Source organism: Polypterus senegalus, chromosome 3 (genome assembly GCF_016835505.1).
Source record: "Polypterus senegalus isolate Bchr_013 chromosome 3, ASM1683550v1, whole genome shotgun sequence".
Taxonomy (NCBI): domain Eukaryota; kingdom Metazoa; phylum Chordata; class Cladistia; order Polypteriformes; family Polypteridae; genus Polypterus; species Polypterus senegalus.
In genome coordinates, this window is record NC_053156.1 from 46,934,898 (window position 1) to 46,950,901 (window position 16,004).

General features: G+C 40.8%; 1 protein-coding gene across 3 annotated transcripts in view; it reads right to left on the bottom strand.

Annotated features, from left to right (window-relative positions):
• LOC120525109 (polyunsaturated fatty acid lipoxygenase ALOX8-like) overlaps window positions 1-16,004 on the bottom strand; it is a 118,529-nt gene that overhangs the window by 26,190 nt on the left and 76,335 nt on the right. For all 3 annotated transcript variants that reach the window (XM_039747127.1, XM_039747124.1, XM_039747125.1), the window contains 2 exons: window positions 7,642-7,814; window positions 6,681-6,824 (listed from right to left, as the gene is read on the bottom strand). In XM_039747127.1, the coding sequence (XP_039603061.1) occupies window positions 6,681-6,824; window positions 7,642-7,814 (317 nt within the window). The remainder of the gene's footprint in view (window positions 1-6,680; window positions 6,825-7,641; window positions 7,815-16,004) is intronic.

The window sequence follows — 16,004 nt, forward strand, 5'->3', positions numbered from 1 at the left end:
TTTTAAAAATGGGCTAAGCAGAATTAGTCTATTAACAAAATGGCCATTATTTAGCTCACTGTTGTCATGAATTTTACTTTTAGACTAGGAATAATTTCCATCCATCCATTTCCCAACCCGCTGAATTCGAACACAGGGTCACGGGGGTCTGCTGGAGCCAATCCCAGCCAACATTGGGCACAAGGCAGGAACCAATCCCGGGCAGGGTGCCAACCCACCGCAGGACACACATTCTCTCTCTCTCTCTGATCCCTAGCTGGCGTTGGGTCTAGATCAGCTCCTAAGCCCATATACTGCTGTGGGTGCCAATGGTTTTCAGATCTCTTTCACAACTCGCTTCCATGCATGATGATCGTTGGTGATTGTTCTGGCCTCGTCGAGATTTATTATGCGATTTCTGATGTCATCTTCGACCTGTTTTAGGTCCTAAGCCCAGCTGAAAAAGGAGGAGGGTGGTCGCCCTGCCGAAGTGACCAGAACCGGGAAACCGGGGAAAACAGGCACAAAACCAATGGTCAGTTCTGAATCAAATTCTTCTTTTAATGCAGGACACACACAAAGCCCAATTTAGAATCGCCAATCCACCTAACTTGCATTTCTTTGGACTGTGGGAGGAAACCAGAGTGCTCAGCGGAAACCCACGCAGACACAGAGAGAACATGCAAACTCCACGCAGGGAGGACCCAGGAAGCGAACCCGGATCTCCTAACTGCGAGGCAGCAGCGCTACCACTGCGCCACCGTACCGCCCAGGAATAATTTCTTCCTTATTATTGTTTATTTAAAAAAAACATTTTTTATAGTGTTATGATTTGTTATTATTTAATTGGTACCATCATTCCAGTTCCATCTTTGTTTCATGGTCATAACCATGTCCTTTGTGGTAACAATGCTTGTTTCTGGTCATGTGTTTTGCAATCAATTCCAGTTCACTCAATGATTTTAAATTATACTAAGTGTGCAATTCAGCATCTCCAATGTGCTAATTTTATCCAAATGTATATATATGTGGTTCATCATGTATGAATTATTATTTTAAAGCAGTTCCTCTAACTTAAGGCTGGACAGATTAGACCGGACCATTATTGTATCGTATTCTTTGAGAGCCCCTAACCTGGAAGGTGGGAATGGAATACAGCTACAGAAAGCTTTATTTTTGTTTAAATAAAAGTCATGCTCTTAAAATTGAAAATGTGACTCTTGTTATATTGGCCAATTGGTCTACAATTCAAAAGTGCGACCCTTTGTGAAAGGGATTACAAGGTTGTGGGTTCCTTTCATTTTACCAGAGGAATTGATTTAAAAATATTTTATTAAATAATTTATGCATTTTGCACATTTTGACTATACAAATGGATGATCTGAGGTGGATTTTGTGGCATGAGTAACTTGAGATGTTCTTTCATGGACGTTTTTGACTATGTTTGATGTCGTCCGGCATTGGTCACATCCCGCTTCCACTTAAGCATAAACTTCATTGCTCCATTCTGCATTAAAACATGAAATTACATTTTTTTCTTGGGCATCACTACACACCACATGGGGCAAGTAGTAACATTTAAAAAATATTATTTTTAACCCTCTAAGAGAGTCTAAATTGAATAAACATAAATTCATATCAAAACTCAATGTTTTTCCTATTATATCCAATCATGTTGCATTGACAAGTGTAGAAGAAACAGTAAATCGGTTGAGCCTCGGCTTAACAATGTCCGCCACCAGTACTGTTAGCCAAAAGGGTGCTGGCGGAAATTAGGCTACTGTTGGCCGAAGAAGAAGAAGGAGAAGAAGAGGGGGGAGACAAAGGCAGCAGTAGAGGAGGAAAGTAAAGAGAGTGGAACTGAGGGTAGGAACTTTGAATGTTGGCAGTATGACTGGTAAGGGGAGAGAGTTAGCAGATATGAAGGAGAGAAGGAAGGTTGACATATTGTGCGTACAAGAGACTAAATGGAAGTGGAGTAAGACCAGGTGGCTTGGAGGTGGATTCAAATTGTTCTATCATGGTATGGATTGGAGGAGAAATGGGGTAGGGGTTATTCTGAAGGAACAGTATGTCAAGAGCGTTTTGGAGGTAAAAAGATTTTCAGGTAGAGTAATGATTATGAAGCTGGAAATTAGAGGTGTGATGATGAATGTTGTTTGTGTATATGCACCACAACTTGGGTGAGAAAGAAGATATTTGGAGTGAGTTGGATGAAGTGATGAACAGTGTACCCAAGGGATAGAAAGTGGTGATTGAAGAGGATTTCAATGGGCATGTTGGTGAAGGGAACAGTGGGTACAAGGAGGTGATGGGTAGGTATGGTGTCAAAGAGAGGAATAAAAAGGTCAAAGGATAGTGGATTTTGCCAAAAGGATAGACATGGCTATGGTGAATACGTATTTTAAGAAGAGGGAGGAACATAGGGTTACGTACAAGAGTGGAGGAAGATACACACAGGTAGATTACATCCTATGCAGAAGAGTTGGTCTGAAGGAGATTGAAGACTGCAAAGTGGTGGCAGGGGAAAGGGTAGTTAAGCAGCAGAGGATGGTGGTCTGTAGGATGACACTGAAGATCAAGAAGAGGAAGAGAGTGAGGGCAGAGCCAAGGATCAAAGTTAAAAAAGGAAGACTGCAAGGTTGAGTTTAGGGAGGAGGTGAGACAGGCACTGGGTGGCAGTGAAGAGTTACTAGATGGCTGGGAAACTACAGCAAATGTAGTAAGGGTCAAGTAAGGGACAGCATGAAGGGTGCTTGGTGTGACATCTGGAAAGAGGAAAGAGGAAAAGGAAACCTAGTGGTGGAATAAAGAAATACAGAGCAGTATACAGAGGAAGAGGATGGCAAAGAAGAAGTGAATAGTCAGTGAGATGCAGAAAGTGTACAAGAGTACAAGGAGATAAGGCGCAAAGTGAAGAGAGAGGTGGCGAAGGCTAAAGAAAAGGCGTATGATGAGTTGTATGAGAGGTTGGACACTAAGGAGGGAGAAAAGGACCTCAACTGATTGGCTAGATAGAGTGACTGAGCTGGGAAAGATGTACAGCAGGTTAAGGTAATAAAGGATAAAGATGGAAACGTACTCACAAATGAGGAGAGTGTGTTGAGCAGATGGAAAGAGTACTTTGAGAGGCTGATAAATGAAGAGAATGAGAGAGAGAAGAGGTTGGATGATGCAGAGATAGTGAATCAGGAAATGCAATGGATTAGCAAGGAGGAAGTAAAGACAACTATGAAGAGGATGGAAAATGGATAGGCCATTGGTCCAGATGACATACCTATGGATGTATCTAGGAGAGATGGCAGTGAAGTTTTTAACTAGATTGTTTAATGGAATCTTGGAAAGTGAGAGGATGCCTGAGGACTGGAGAAGAAGTGTACTGGTGCGGATATTTAAGAATAAGGGGGATGTGCAGGATTGCAGTGACTACAGGGGGAATAAAATTGATGAGCCACAGCATGAAGTTATGAGAAAGAGTAGTGGAAGATAGGTTAAAAAATGAGGTGATGATTAGTGACCAGCAGTATGGTTTCATGCCAAGAAAGAGCACCACAGATGCGATGTTTGCTCTGAGGATGTTGATGGAGAAGTATAGAGAAGGCCAGAAGGAGTTGCATTGCGTCTTTGTGGACCTGGAGAAAGCATATGACAGGGTGCCTCGAGAGGAGCTGTGGTATTGTATGAGGAAGTCAGGAGTGGCAGAGAAGTACGTAACAGTTGTATAGGATATGTACGAGGGAAGTGTGACAGTGGTGAGGTCTGCTGTAGGAGTGACAGATGCATTCAAGTTGGAGGTGGGATTACATCAGGGATCAGCTCTGAGCCCTTTCTTATTTGCAATGGTGATGGACAGGTTGACAGACAAGATTAGACAGGAGTCCCCATGGACTATGATGTTTGCTGATGACATTGTGATCTGTAGTGATAGTAGGGAGCAGGTTGAGGAGACCCTGGAGAGGTGGAGATATGCTCTAGAGAGGAGAGGAATGAAGGTCAGTAGGAACAAGACAGAATACATGTGTGTAAATGAGAGGGAGGTCAGTGGAATGGTGAGGATGCAGGGAGTAGAGTTGGCGAAGGTGGATGAGTTTAAATACTTGGGATCAACAATACAGAGTAATGGGGATTGTGGAAGAGAGGTGAAAAAGAGAGTGCAGGCAGGATGGAATGGGTGGAGAAGAGTGTCAGGAGTAATTTATGACAGATGGGTATCAGCAAGAGTGAAAGGGAAGGTCTACAGGATGGTAGCGAGACCAGCTATGTTATATGGGTTGGAGACCGTGGCACGGACCAGAAAGCAGGAGACAGAGCTGGAGGTGACAGAGTTAAAGATACGAAGATTTGCACTTGGTGTGACAAAGATGGATAGGATTAGAAATGAGTATATTAGAGGGTCAGCTCAGGTTGGACGGTTGGGAGACAAAGTCAGAGAGGCGAGATTATATTGGTTTGGACATGTGCAGAGGAGAGATGCTGGGTATATTGGGAGAAGGATGCTAAGGACAGAGCTGCCAGGAAAGAGGGAAAGAGGAAGGCCTAAGCGAAAGTTTATGGATGTGGTGAGAGAGGACATGCAGGTGATGGGTGCAACAGAAAAAGATGCAGAGGACAGAAAGATATGGATAAAGATGATCCGCTGTGGCAACCCCTAATGGGAGCAGCCAAAAGGAGAAGAAGACAAATATACAGCAGTACCACAAATATTGATTTGTTTATTTTATAGAAAAAGATATAGTGCATAGGTGGTGAATGTTGTGATTGCAGAGCCTATATTTTACTGATCTTTAATTTTTTTGCCATAAAAAGTCAAAAGATGACAAAAGTGCAAAAACAGTTTTAGGAGGAAACCTTTCTATAAGGTAACATTTCACCCAAAAGTGAAAAATACCTCTTTGGTTTGTAAATAACATGCATAACACACTCCAGTGTGACAGTAACTTGTTAAAATCAGATAACAATTATTCTTTACAAGGACAAAAACAGCCAGTCCTCATATATTGGCTTAATTTATAGATGGTACATATTGTAACAGATATTATAAGCCAGTGCATTTAAAGATAGTACAGGTTGATAGTTTTCAGGTCATTATTGTCACATATGCTGAGTACAGTGAAATTCTTAGTTGCATGTATGAATAATCTGAAATGATTATTCAATTAAATTTAGTTCAGACTGTTTTCTGTATAGCACTCTGAGCCTACACTTAACAAAGAGTGCTATACAAAAAACAATCTGCACTGAATTGAATATATTCACAAACATAACAGTTTAAAACTGATTAACATAAATGGATCGAAACAATATATCTAAAAAATACATATAAATATATAGTGACACATGCGCATCAGTGGGTCACCTTGCAGGCTCTGCGATGTATGTAGTACCACCTGCCAGTGGATACTGTTGCTAACCTTATCACTGGTTTCTGCTTCCTCAGCTCATAGAAAATGCCCCCTGAGGGCAATTCACTCTGCCCCTTCCGAGACAATTCCTGTAAAGCTGCGTGTTTCTCATTGAGTCAAGCTAACTTTAAAGACGGAGCTCCCAATGTTTCCCCCTCGAACCCAGGTTAAACTACCATCTATCTATCTATCTATCTATCTATCTATCTATCTATCTATCTATCTATCTATCTATCTATCTATCTATCTATCTATATATATCTATCTATCATATCTATCTATCTATCTATCTATCTATCTATCTATCTATCTATCTATCTATCTATCTATCTATCTATCTATCTATCTATCTATCTATCTATCTATCTATCTATCCACACTTTACTACTAAAATATAGCCAGTTGACAGTGGAGAAGACAAAAACAAAACTCTCCACTAAGGCTCCACAAAGATAATAGCATTTAATATGATAACAAGAATTATAACAATACAGGGGGATTATTAACAATTCTTAGTATTTAAATAAAAATGATCCAGTAACAAATGGAAGTAATAATCACAGACACAAAATGAACCTAGTATATATAAATAAGCAAATATTTGGTTTAACATACTGTAGATCTTTTCTGTAATAAACAACATCCCCTTATGGTTTGCAAGTATGGGATATTTGTTCACATACATATTTCCAACACACGGAGAAATGTCATATTTATGGACTCATATGTGGTCTCACTGTACGTTAGTAATATAGTTCAGTACCTTAGCCAACCATTTATACAATGCACTATGTAGTGACTGACTGGCGGCTCAATGCCAGTAAAAGAAATCCTGGAGTAAAAATTTGTCAAATTATTGCTGTTACGTTGCTCATTCTTGGCATCACCTTAAGAATTACTGTACGTTTTTGCAGAAGGTAGTTATTAGCTTCACATAAAATATTTATAAGAGAAACAATGGAAAATAATATAAGATTTGTTCTCTTGAGTTATTATTTAAGCCTCCAGCATTTAAGACAAAAGCTGTCACCTCTCTCTCTTCATTGCCTACTGTTACTATATGTTATAATTGTGAAACATTACTCCAAACCATCATTCAAAGCCTATTATTCTTATTATTCTAATTGTCATTAATCTGATGCAGTAAGATAACTTCACAACAAGTTCAGATGAACATTTTTACGTATATAATGCAGGCAGCTTAGTGGTGTCATGAAGACAAACACAGTGAGGCACTGTGTCCAAATGCGTCTCCAAATGGCAGTTTATCAGACTGAGAAGTAGAAATGAAGCACATACCTGAATGGCAATGGGCAGCATCTGGTTATTTGTGTTTTTATATAGCAAACAGATTGGAGCTGGTAAGTACTGCTGATCTCTATTAATTACGTTTGCTTTTATGCCATCGAGTAGTTTATAATCCACCAAGAAAATATTACCTTTCTGTGAAACAAAAGAGAGCTAAGGACTTCTCTGACAAGTGCATGATAACTGCATTGAATACAACATTAGCATATAAAATTCAAGTAAAACACAAGAAAAGTATTATACACAGTAATAAAAGTTGTACAACATTAATAGTTTTTTTAGTTTTAGTTGTCAATATCTGTTTAAAGTTGGTGAGTATACTGTGTTCTTAATTTATTTAAATACAACAGGAAAGTTAGATTTGCAAATAGCAGCTGGGTTGCCAGACACCTGGAAATTAAATGAATTCAGGAGAAACTAGGCAGAATTCAATACTGGACAAATATTGTATGTTTCAAATGCAATTTAATGCTAACCATTTTTATGTTTTACATTTAGGAAGAAAACATTAGAAATTATTACATTATGTCAAGTGGACCTTGAAAGTACTTGTACTTATATCATTTTTGTCTTCAACCATACACTTTTATTAATATGACTAATATGATGTGGGGTTATACTGAATGATGGCTTGGTGACATGTACTTAATCAATTTTATAATTTAGCTAGCATTTGTATTTCGAAATCATGGGCCAATGTCCATCCTCAGAACTCAAAGAACAGATTACGATCATATGTGGGGAGGAAACTATGGTCAACACTAAGGCTGCAAGTTAAAGAATATGGAGTATACAAGCATTCACATTTAAATTACAATATATATGTAAATGTTATCAAAGAATGCATTTACTTCAAGTCTGGATAATGTCTCCAGTTTCATTTTGTTCAACGAAACACTTTTTTCAAGTGAAATTATTTGTCAGTAGCAGGATTTCATTTTATACAACTTACCTTTATCTCATCATGCAGTGATGTGCCTTCCTCCAGGAAAGGTTCCACCATTTCATGTCTGACACCAAAATTTGGTGGCAAAGCATTACACTTCTTGATAATAGTGGGGTTACATCCAAAGAGATACTGGCCACCGAAGAAGTCATCCTCATTCCAGTGAGTTTGCACATAGTCTGAGAGGTAAGAGAATAAAAGCAGTTAAAAAAAATCTCTTTGTATTAAATACAACTTGAATCGAAATGAGGTGACAGCAGTAACAACTAAATAGCTTATTTTTAAAATCTGCTAAGCCCATCTTTTTTCAATCTGCCAACACTAGGCCAACACCATCCTGCCGATCTTGCTCAGAATAAAGTGGATTTGGAATACAAATGGATTGATTTACCTCTTTTGGATGTGGAAAAACAACAGTATCAGAATGAACAGTAATGCAGGCAATGAGTGAACTGCTGTTCTTCCTATGTTGAGTATTCCACATCACATTAACCATTCCACTGCAACTAACTGGATAGCTAGCACATTGCCTTTGTAGATTTTGCAGGGGGGATGAACTCCCTAAAATAGGTTATATTACATTAAATCTAATGCTAATCCAAAAATACTCCCTTTAAACAGGAGGCAGAGGAATAAACACTTTAATGATGGTGGACAAAACACTTAGATTGAATTTTAATACTGATATATATTTTTGAAAAGAAATAAAAGAACAGATATGAAAGCAGCACATCAACCCACATCAACACCATCAAACAAGAGTTTCTGGGACAACAGAACTACTGCTCAAAATTTTGCTCAAGTTTTCACTCTTAACCTGTAACTAGGTGACCTGATTTATACCCAAAAGCTGGACCTACTGTATGTGTAAATATGTGAAACGTTCATATGTTTTTCCATCTATTCAATAATATCAAATAGGAAAGTATAGATGGGGATGAACATGTAATAATCATCGCGGACTTCAATTACCCAAATGTTAATATGGCTAATCTTACAAATTGTGGAGTACAAGAACAGGATTTTTTAGACAAATTGCAGCAAGTTATAACTCCAGCACTAACCGTAGTGTGTATAAGAGCATAAGGGCAGTCTTTACAAATGGTACTAGGGAAGGTAAAAGGCAGTTAGACGACTACAGAAGAAAAAGCAAAAGATTAACCAAAAAGATTCTTTCAGTATTTTAGTAGTTAAAAATGAGGCGGTGAAATGTATCAGAAGTACTCTAAACTTGTATTTTTCTGAAATGTTCACATGAGAAGTGGAAGCTGTAACAGGAACTACTGAGGAGGTACTGAGTGATTTGGAAATCATAGATGGAGAAATACTGCTTAGATTAAATAGCTTGAAATCCAACAGATCACCAGAGCCAGATAACATTTAACCTTGAGAGCTTAAGGAGGTTAGAGAGTGCATATATAAACTCTTGACACATATGTTTAGAAAGTCACCGTACACTGCAAACTATTTACTATTTGTAACAGCAAATATTATTCTTTTATATAAAAAGTGTCATCAAGCAGAACCAAGTAACTATAATTCAGAAAGCTTAGTGTGCATCACAGATAAATTAATGGAAGGAATTATAAAGGAAAAGGTTGAGCATCACATGGTGAGAACAGGAGTGAAATGTCAACATGGATTCAGACAGGGTGGCTGTGTTTTACTAATATGCTGGAATTCTATGAGGAAGCAACACAAGCATATAACTAGAGAGGTGCAAATGATATTATTTATCTTGATTTTCAGAGAAATTTGATAGGGCCCCACATGACAGACTGGGCATCAGACTAAAAGAAACGGGAAATCAGGGCATAGAGTGTAAACGTGTGCAAAATTAGCCAAAACACAAGGAAGCAAAGGGTTAGAGTACCAGACGATTTATCAGAAGTATGCTGTTATGAGTAGTGTCCCTTAGGGGTCAGTGCTAGGGATGCTTCTTCTTCTTTTGGCTGCTCCTGTGAAGGGTCGCCACAGCGGATCTTCTTTTTCCATATGCTCCTGTCCTTGCACCTTGCTCTGTTACACCCACCACCTGCATGTCTTCTCTCACCACATCCATAAACCTCCTCTTAGACCTTCCTCTTTTCCTCTTAAATGGCAGCCTCATCCTTAGCATCCTTCTCCCAATGTAATCAGCATCTCTCCTCTGCACATGTCCAAACCAACAAAATCTCACCTCTCTGATTTTGTTTTCAAACCATCCAACCGGAGCTGACCTTGTAATATCCATCCATTTTCTAACCCACTTAATCTGAACACAGGTTCACGGGGGTCTGCTGGAGCCAATCCCAGCCAACACAGGACACAAGGCAGGAACCAGTCCTGGGCAGGGTGCCAACCCACCGCAGGACACCTTGTAATATACTCATTTCTAAACTTATCTATTTTTGTCACACCCAATGTAAATCTTAACATTTTATAATTCTGTCACCTCCAGCTCTGTCTCCTATTTTTTGATCAGTGCCACTGTCTCCAACCCATATAACATACAGTGGCTTGTATCACTACCATCCTGCAGACCTTCCCTTACACATTTTCTGATATCCATCTCTCAAATTACTCCTGACACTCTTCTCCACCCACTCCACCCTGTCTCCATTCTCTTTTTCATCTCTCTTCCACAGTCCCTGTTACTCTGTACTATTGATCCCAAGTATTTAAGCTCATTCACTTTTGCCAACTCTTCTCCCTGCATCCTCACCATTCCACTGACCTCCCTCTCATTTAAACACATGCATACTGTCTTGTTCCTACTGACCTTCATTCCTCTCCTCTCTAGAGCATATCTCCATCTCTCCTGGGTCTCCTCAAACTGCTCCTTACTCTCGCTACAGATCACAGTTTCATCAGCAAACATCATAGTACACGGGGACTCCTGTCTAATCTTGTCTGTCAACCTGTCCATCACCACTGGAAATAAGAAAGGGCTCAGAGCCAATCCCTGATATAATCCCACCTCCACATTGAATGCATCTGTCACTCCTAACGCAGACCTCACCATGGTCACACTTCTCTCGTACATATCCTATACAACTCTTACATACTTCTCTGCCACTGCCGACTTCTTCATACAATACCACAGCTCCTCTCAAGGCACCCTGTTGTATGTTTTCTCCAGGTCCACAAAGATGCAATACAACTCCATCTGGCATTTTCTATACTTCTCCATCATCATCCTCAGAGCAAACATCACATCTGTGGTGCTCTTTCCTGGCATGAACCCATACTGCTGCTCACTAATCATCACCTCCCTTCTTAACTTTGCTTCCACTACTCTTTCCCATAACTTCATGCTGTGGCTCAGTAATTATATCCCCATGTAGGTACTACAGTTCTGCACATCCCACTTATTCTTAAATATCGGCACCAGTACACTTCTCCAATCCTCAGGTATCCTCTCACTTTCCAAGATTCCATTAAACAATCTGGTTAAACCTCCACTGCCATTTCTACTAAACAACTCCATGGTCCCACAGGTATGTCATCTGGACCAACGTCTTTTCCATTCTTCATCCTCTTCATAGCTGTGCTTACTTCTGCCTTGCTAATCCATTGCACTTCCTGATTCACTACCGCCACACCATCCAACCTTCTCTCTCTATCATTCTCTTCATTCATCAGCCTCTCAAAGTACTCTTTCCATCTTCTCAACACACCCTCCTCTCTTGTGAGTATGTTTCTTTCTTTATCCTTTATCACCCCAACCTTCTGCATATCTTTCCCAGCTCGGTCCCTCTGTCTAGCCATTCGGTACAGGTCCTTTTCTCCCTCCTTAGTGTCCAGCTTCACATTCAACTGAACATAAGCCTTTTCTTTAGCCTTCGGCACCTCTCTCTTCACCTTCTCTTCTTGTACTTTGTCTACTTTCTGCATCTGTCTCTGACATTCCCACTTCTGAGCCAACCTCTTCCTCTGTATACTCTCCTGTATTTCCCCATTCCACCGCCAGGTTTCCTTTTCCTCCTTCCTCTGTCCATATGTCAACCCAAGCACACTTCCTGCTGTCACCCTTACTACTTCTGCTGTAGTCGCCCAGCTGTCTGGTAACTCTTCACTGCCACCCAGTGCCTGTCTTACATCCTCCATGAACTCAACCTTGCAGTCTTCCTTTTTCAACTTCCACCATTTGATCCTTGGATCTGGCTTCATTCTCCTCCTCTTCTTGGTCTCCGTCATCCTAAAAACCACCATCTTATGCTGCCTAACTACACTTTCCCCTGCCACCACTTTGCAGTTGTAGCGACTGGCCTGGACACAAACAGGCAGACACGTTCAACTCGCCCAACACATGTTTATTTGTGAACTCCATTATATACAAGGTGCACCACAAACCGCACAAGTCCCCAAAGTCCTTGCCACAGCACCAATGCCTTGCTTGAGACTGCCTCCTTCTCTCTTTTCCAGCTCTAGTCCACTCCTCACCCGACTCCAGCCATCGTATGAAGGGAGGTGGCGCCTTTTATACACACCCAGATGTGCTCCAGATGCTTCCCGGCAATCTCCCACCGACATGCCCCCGTGTGGCAGAATTGCCGGCTGCATACCCAGAAGCAGTCTTCCCCCTGGGCTCCAAAGGCACAGGGGTGCACCCTGGCGGTGACCACGGGCCCCTACAGGGTTGAGCTTCTAAGCTCTGTACCCATGGCCCCCAAAGGAACCAGGGCGGTCACCCCCACATGGTCTGGGGAAGGCATAAGCCCTCTTCTGGTCTTCCGAGGCGTCCCGGCCGGGTCGCCACCCCAGCCATCTTTGACACAGTCTTCAAACCTCTTCAGATTAACCCTCCTGCCTAGGATATAATCTACCTGTGTGCATCTTTCTCCACTCTTGTACTTAACCCTATGTTCCTCCCTCTTCTTAAAATACAAATTCACCACCGCCATGTCCATCCTTTTTGCAAAATCCACTATCCTCTGACCTTCTTCATTCCTCTCCTTGACACCATACCTATCCATCACCTCCTCGTCTCCTCTGTTCCCTTTACCAACATGCCCATTGAAATCCACTCCAATCACCACTCTCTGTCCCTTGGATACACTGTCCATCACTTCATCCAACTCACTCCAGTAATCATCTTTCTCATCCATCACACACCCAAATTGCGGGGCATATGCACCAACAGCATTCATCTTCACACCTTCAATTTGCAGCTTAATAATCAGCACTCCTGCAGTGGGTTAGCGCCCTGCCCAGGGTTTGTTTCCTGCCTTGCATCCTGTGTTGTCTGGGATTGGCTCCAGCAGACCACTGTGACCCTGTAGTTAGGATATAGCGGATTGGATAATGGATGGATGGATAATGGATGGATGAATGTACAATCATCACTCTGTCTTACTCTTTTCACCTCCACAACGCTCTTGACATACTGTTCCTTCAGATTAACCCCTACACCATTTCTCCTCCCATCCACATCATGATAGAACAATTTGAACCCATCTCCGATTCACCTGACTTTACTTCCATTCCATTTAGTCTCTTGCACACACAATATATCAACCTTCCTCCTCTCCTTTACATCAGTTAACTCTCTCCCCTTACCAGTCACACTGCCAACATTTAAAATCCGTACCCTCACTTCTACTCTCTTTATCTTCCTCCTTTCCTCTTGCCTGTGGACATGACTTTCCTACACTTCTTCTTTGACCAACAGTAACTCAGTTTCCACCAGCACCCTTGTTATCCTGGGCCTCGACCAATCCTATATGGGAATCTGTATTGTTGTCTGCATATTTCTGGCAAAATGTTTCACTGGATGGATGCCCTTTCTGATGTAACCCTCCCTCCCATCAAGAAGGCTAACAGAATGTAAAGTTATATAGCATGATGTGCAGAGAACAAGTTAAAGAAGATTATGGTTAAGCTTTATAACACATTGGTGAGCCTTCAAACTAGAGTGCTACTGTATGTACAGTTTTGGTCTCCGAACTCCAAAAAACACACAGCAGTGCTAAAAAAGTCAAAAGAAAAGCAACTAGGCTAATTTTGAGACTGAGATGTATGAGCTACGAGCAAATATTAAAGGGGTTGAACCTTTTCAGTTTAAACATCCCCAGTGTGATGGGTGTCATGATTCTGAGTTTATTTTTAGTTTTATTTTGTAGCTTTAAGATTTATCCATTCAGGTTAACACACGTTGCTCTTGGTTTTCTCATTGTTACTTGGTTTTCTCATTGTGAAAATCACCATTTCACCATTCTATGTTTCTATTTTGTTTGCAAGTTAAGCCATTTTATGTGGTCTTATCAAAGGAATAGCTGTCTTGTTTACTGTTGACAGTGCTGTTGCTTGTCAAGTGACACAATTTTGTCAGCTGTCCTATAAATACTATAACACCAGATTATGTCGCTTGCAGAAATTCTCAAATGATTTAACACTTATGGGGTGTACCAATAAGTGGGCTGAGATATAGGAGGTATAGGATTATAGGAGTGAGGTGGAGAACTTTGTTTCTTGGTGCAGCCCTGTGGTGTGCTGGGCTGGTAACATCATTTCAAGAGAGGCTCACAGAATCAACACGTTAATTAAAAGGGCAAGCTCAGTTATAGGATGAACTCTGGATCCCAAGGAGGTAGTAGCAAAGTAAAAAATTAAAACAAAACACAGTGCCATTATGAAAAATGCTGCATATCTCCTATCTGACGGACTAACAGTGAGGACTTTTAGCCAATGAATCATTCAGCTGAAGTGTGTCAAGAAATGTTACTGGTGCTTCTTTAAACCAACAGCAATATGCCTACATAATGCCTCAATGGGACTTGAACTGCCAAATCAGAAGTTTTCCTTTCTTTCTTTTTAATTTTCTTCCTTTTCAGTTATTATGATGTATGTTCAGACTATAGTGTGTGTGCATGTATGTATAGATTTATTTATTTATTTTAAGCAAAATTTCACCCTGGATACAAAGTTCTGCCTAGTTTGTATTTTGGCTTTGATATTTGGTTTCCTGAGCCAATCTTACTTTTTTACCATGATTATTTTTTGATCTTTGCTATTTTTTTTTAATTGTATGCCCATTTTTAGTCAGCTCCTATATTTAGTTTTGCCCTTGAAGACTAAAAATAAAATTAGTAAATCTTTTGCTTTTGTAAAATTTTATACAAATCCTAAACTTTCTATCGACTTCGTATTAATTCATTTCTATGTACTTATTTGGTTGATGCCATTATCCATGGTGACTAAAAACATTTAAGATATGATTTGTTACATTTCTTTTGGTTTTCCAATTAGTACACAGGCAGGTGAATTGATTTGCTTATGGCTATAAAGTGTCTGTAGTGGGATGTGGCAGAAATTTTAAGTTATAAGCTTTACCCACTGCACAACACTGCTTGATTCACAGCAGCTACTGAAACAGTCAAGCAGAAGCTTTAAATGTAGTATGTGATACACACAAACACACACACCCTCATTGAGGGGGGTGAGGGATGAGGAAAAGCGAATGCAAGTGAGCTGTGATGAAAATTTATATTTTATCAAAATACACTATACACAGGGAGACTTTAACCTAGAGAAAAATGTATAAATTCAACCAGGGAGGTCTGGTCAGGTCAGAATGGCTCACCCACTATACAACAAAATAGCTCAGGATCCCAGTTGGCAACCCCTCAAGCAGACATATGGTCCAGTCCCACCCTCTGGAAATGACCATCTATCTGCTGCAGCCAGGTGTTATTTGGGTGTCCCCTTGGCCAGGTCTAGTTGCTCAGGTCCTCAGCCCTGCGAGTTCGATCACCCTCGGGGAATTGCGCTACATGACCATAGTGCCCTAACTAATGCTTGCTCATAATGCAGGTAATGTGCCTCATTCGGGACTCCATGAGCAACTGCTCGATCTTTTGTAAAGATAACGAGAGTGCCACACATCCCTTTCTAATGACTTCATAACCCCCCTCTCTCCCAAACCATCTACTGACGTCATAGGAAGAGTCACCAGAGACATGAATTTCACTACCGAGGTAAGTAAACGTCTAAACACGGTTGACACTCTCAGACACACTGCGGAAGGCTATGTCCAAGAGGTAATTAAAGGCTTGTAGTTTTTATCCTGGGCATTCACAAGCCCAGACACTCAGACTGTTCACTCAGTCTCTTGAGAGCCCCGATCAGAGCCTTCATGGACCCTGCAAAGATCACAGCATTGTTGGCAAAATCAAGATCAGTGAATCTTTCTTCATCAACAGATGCCCCACAGATGGTGAACCTCACAACCCTGCCCAACACTCAGTCCATGCAAGCATTGAACGGGGTAGGAGCAAGAACACACTTCGGTGAACCACAGAATCAACTGGGAAAAACGCAAAGGTTCTGCCTCCAATTTGCACAGCACTTATAGTACCAGTGTAAAAGCTGTCCATGACATCCAGGAA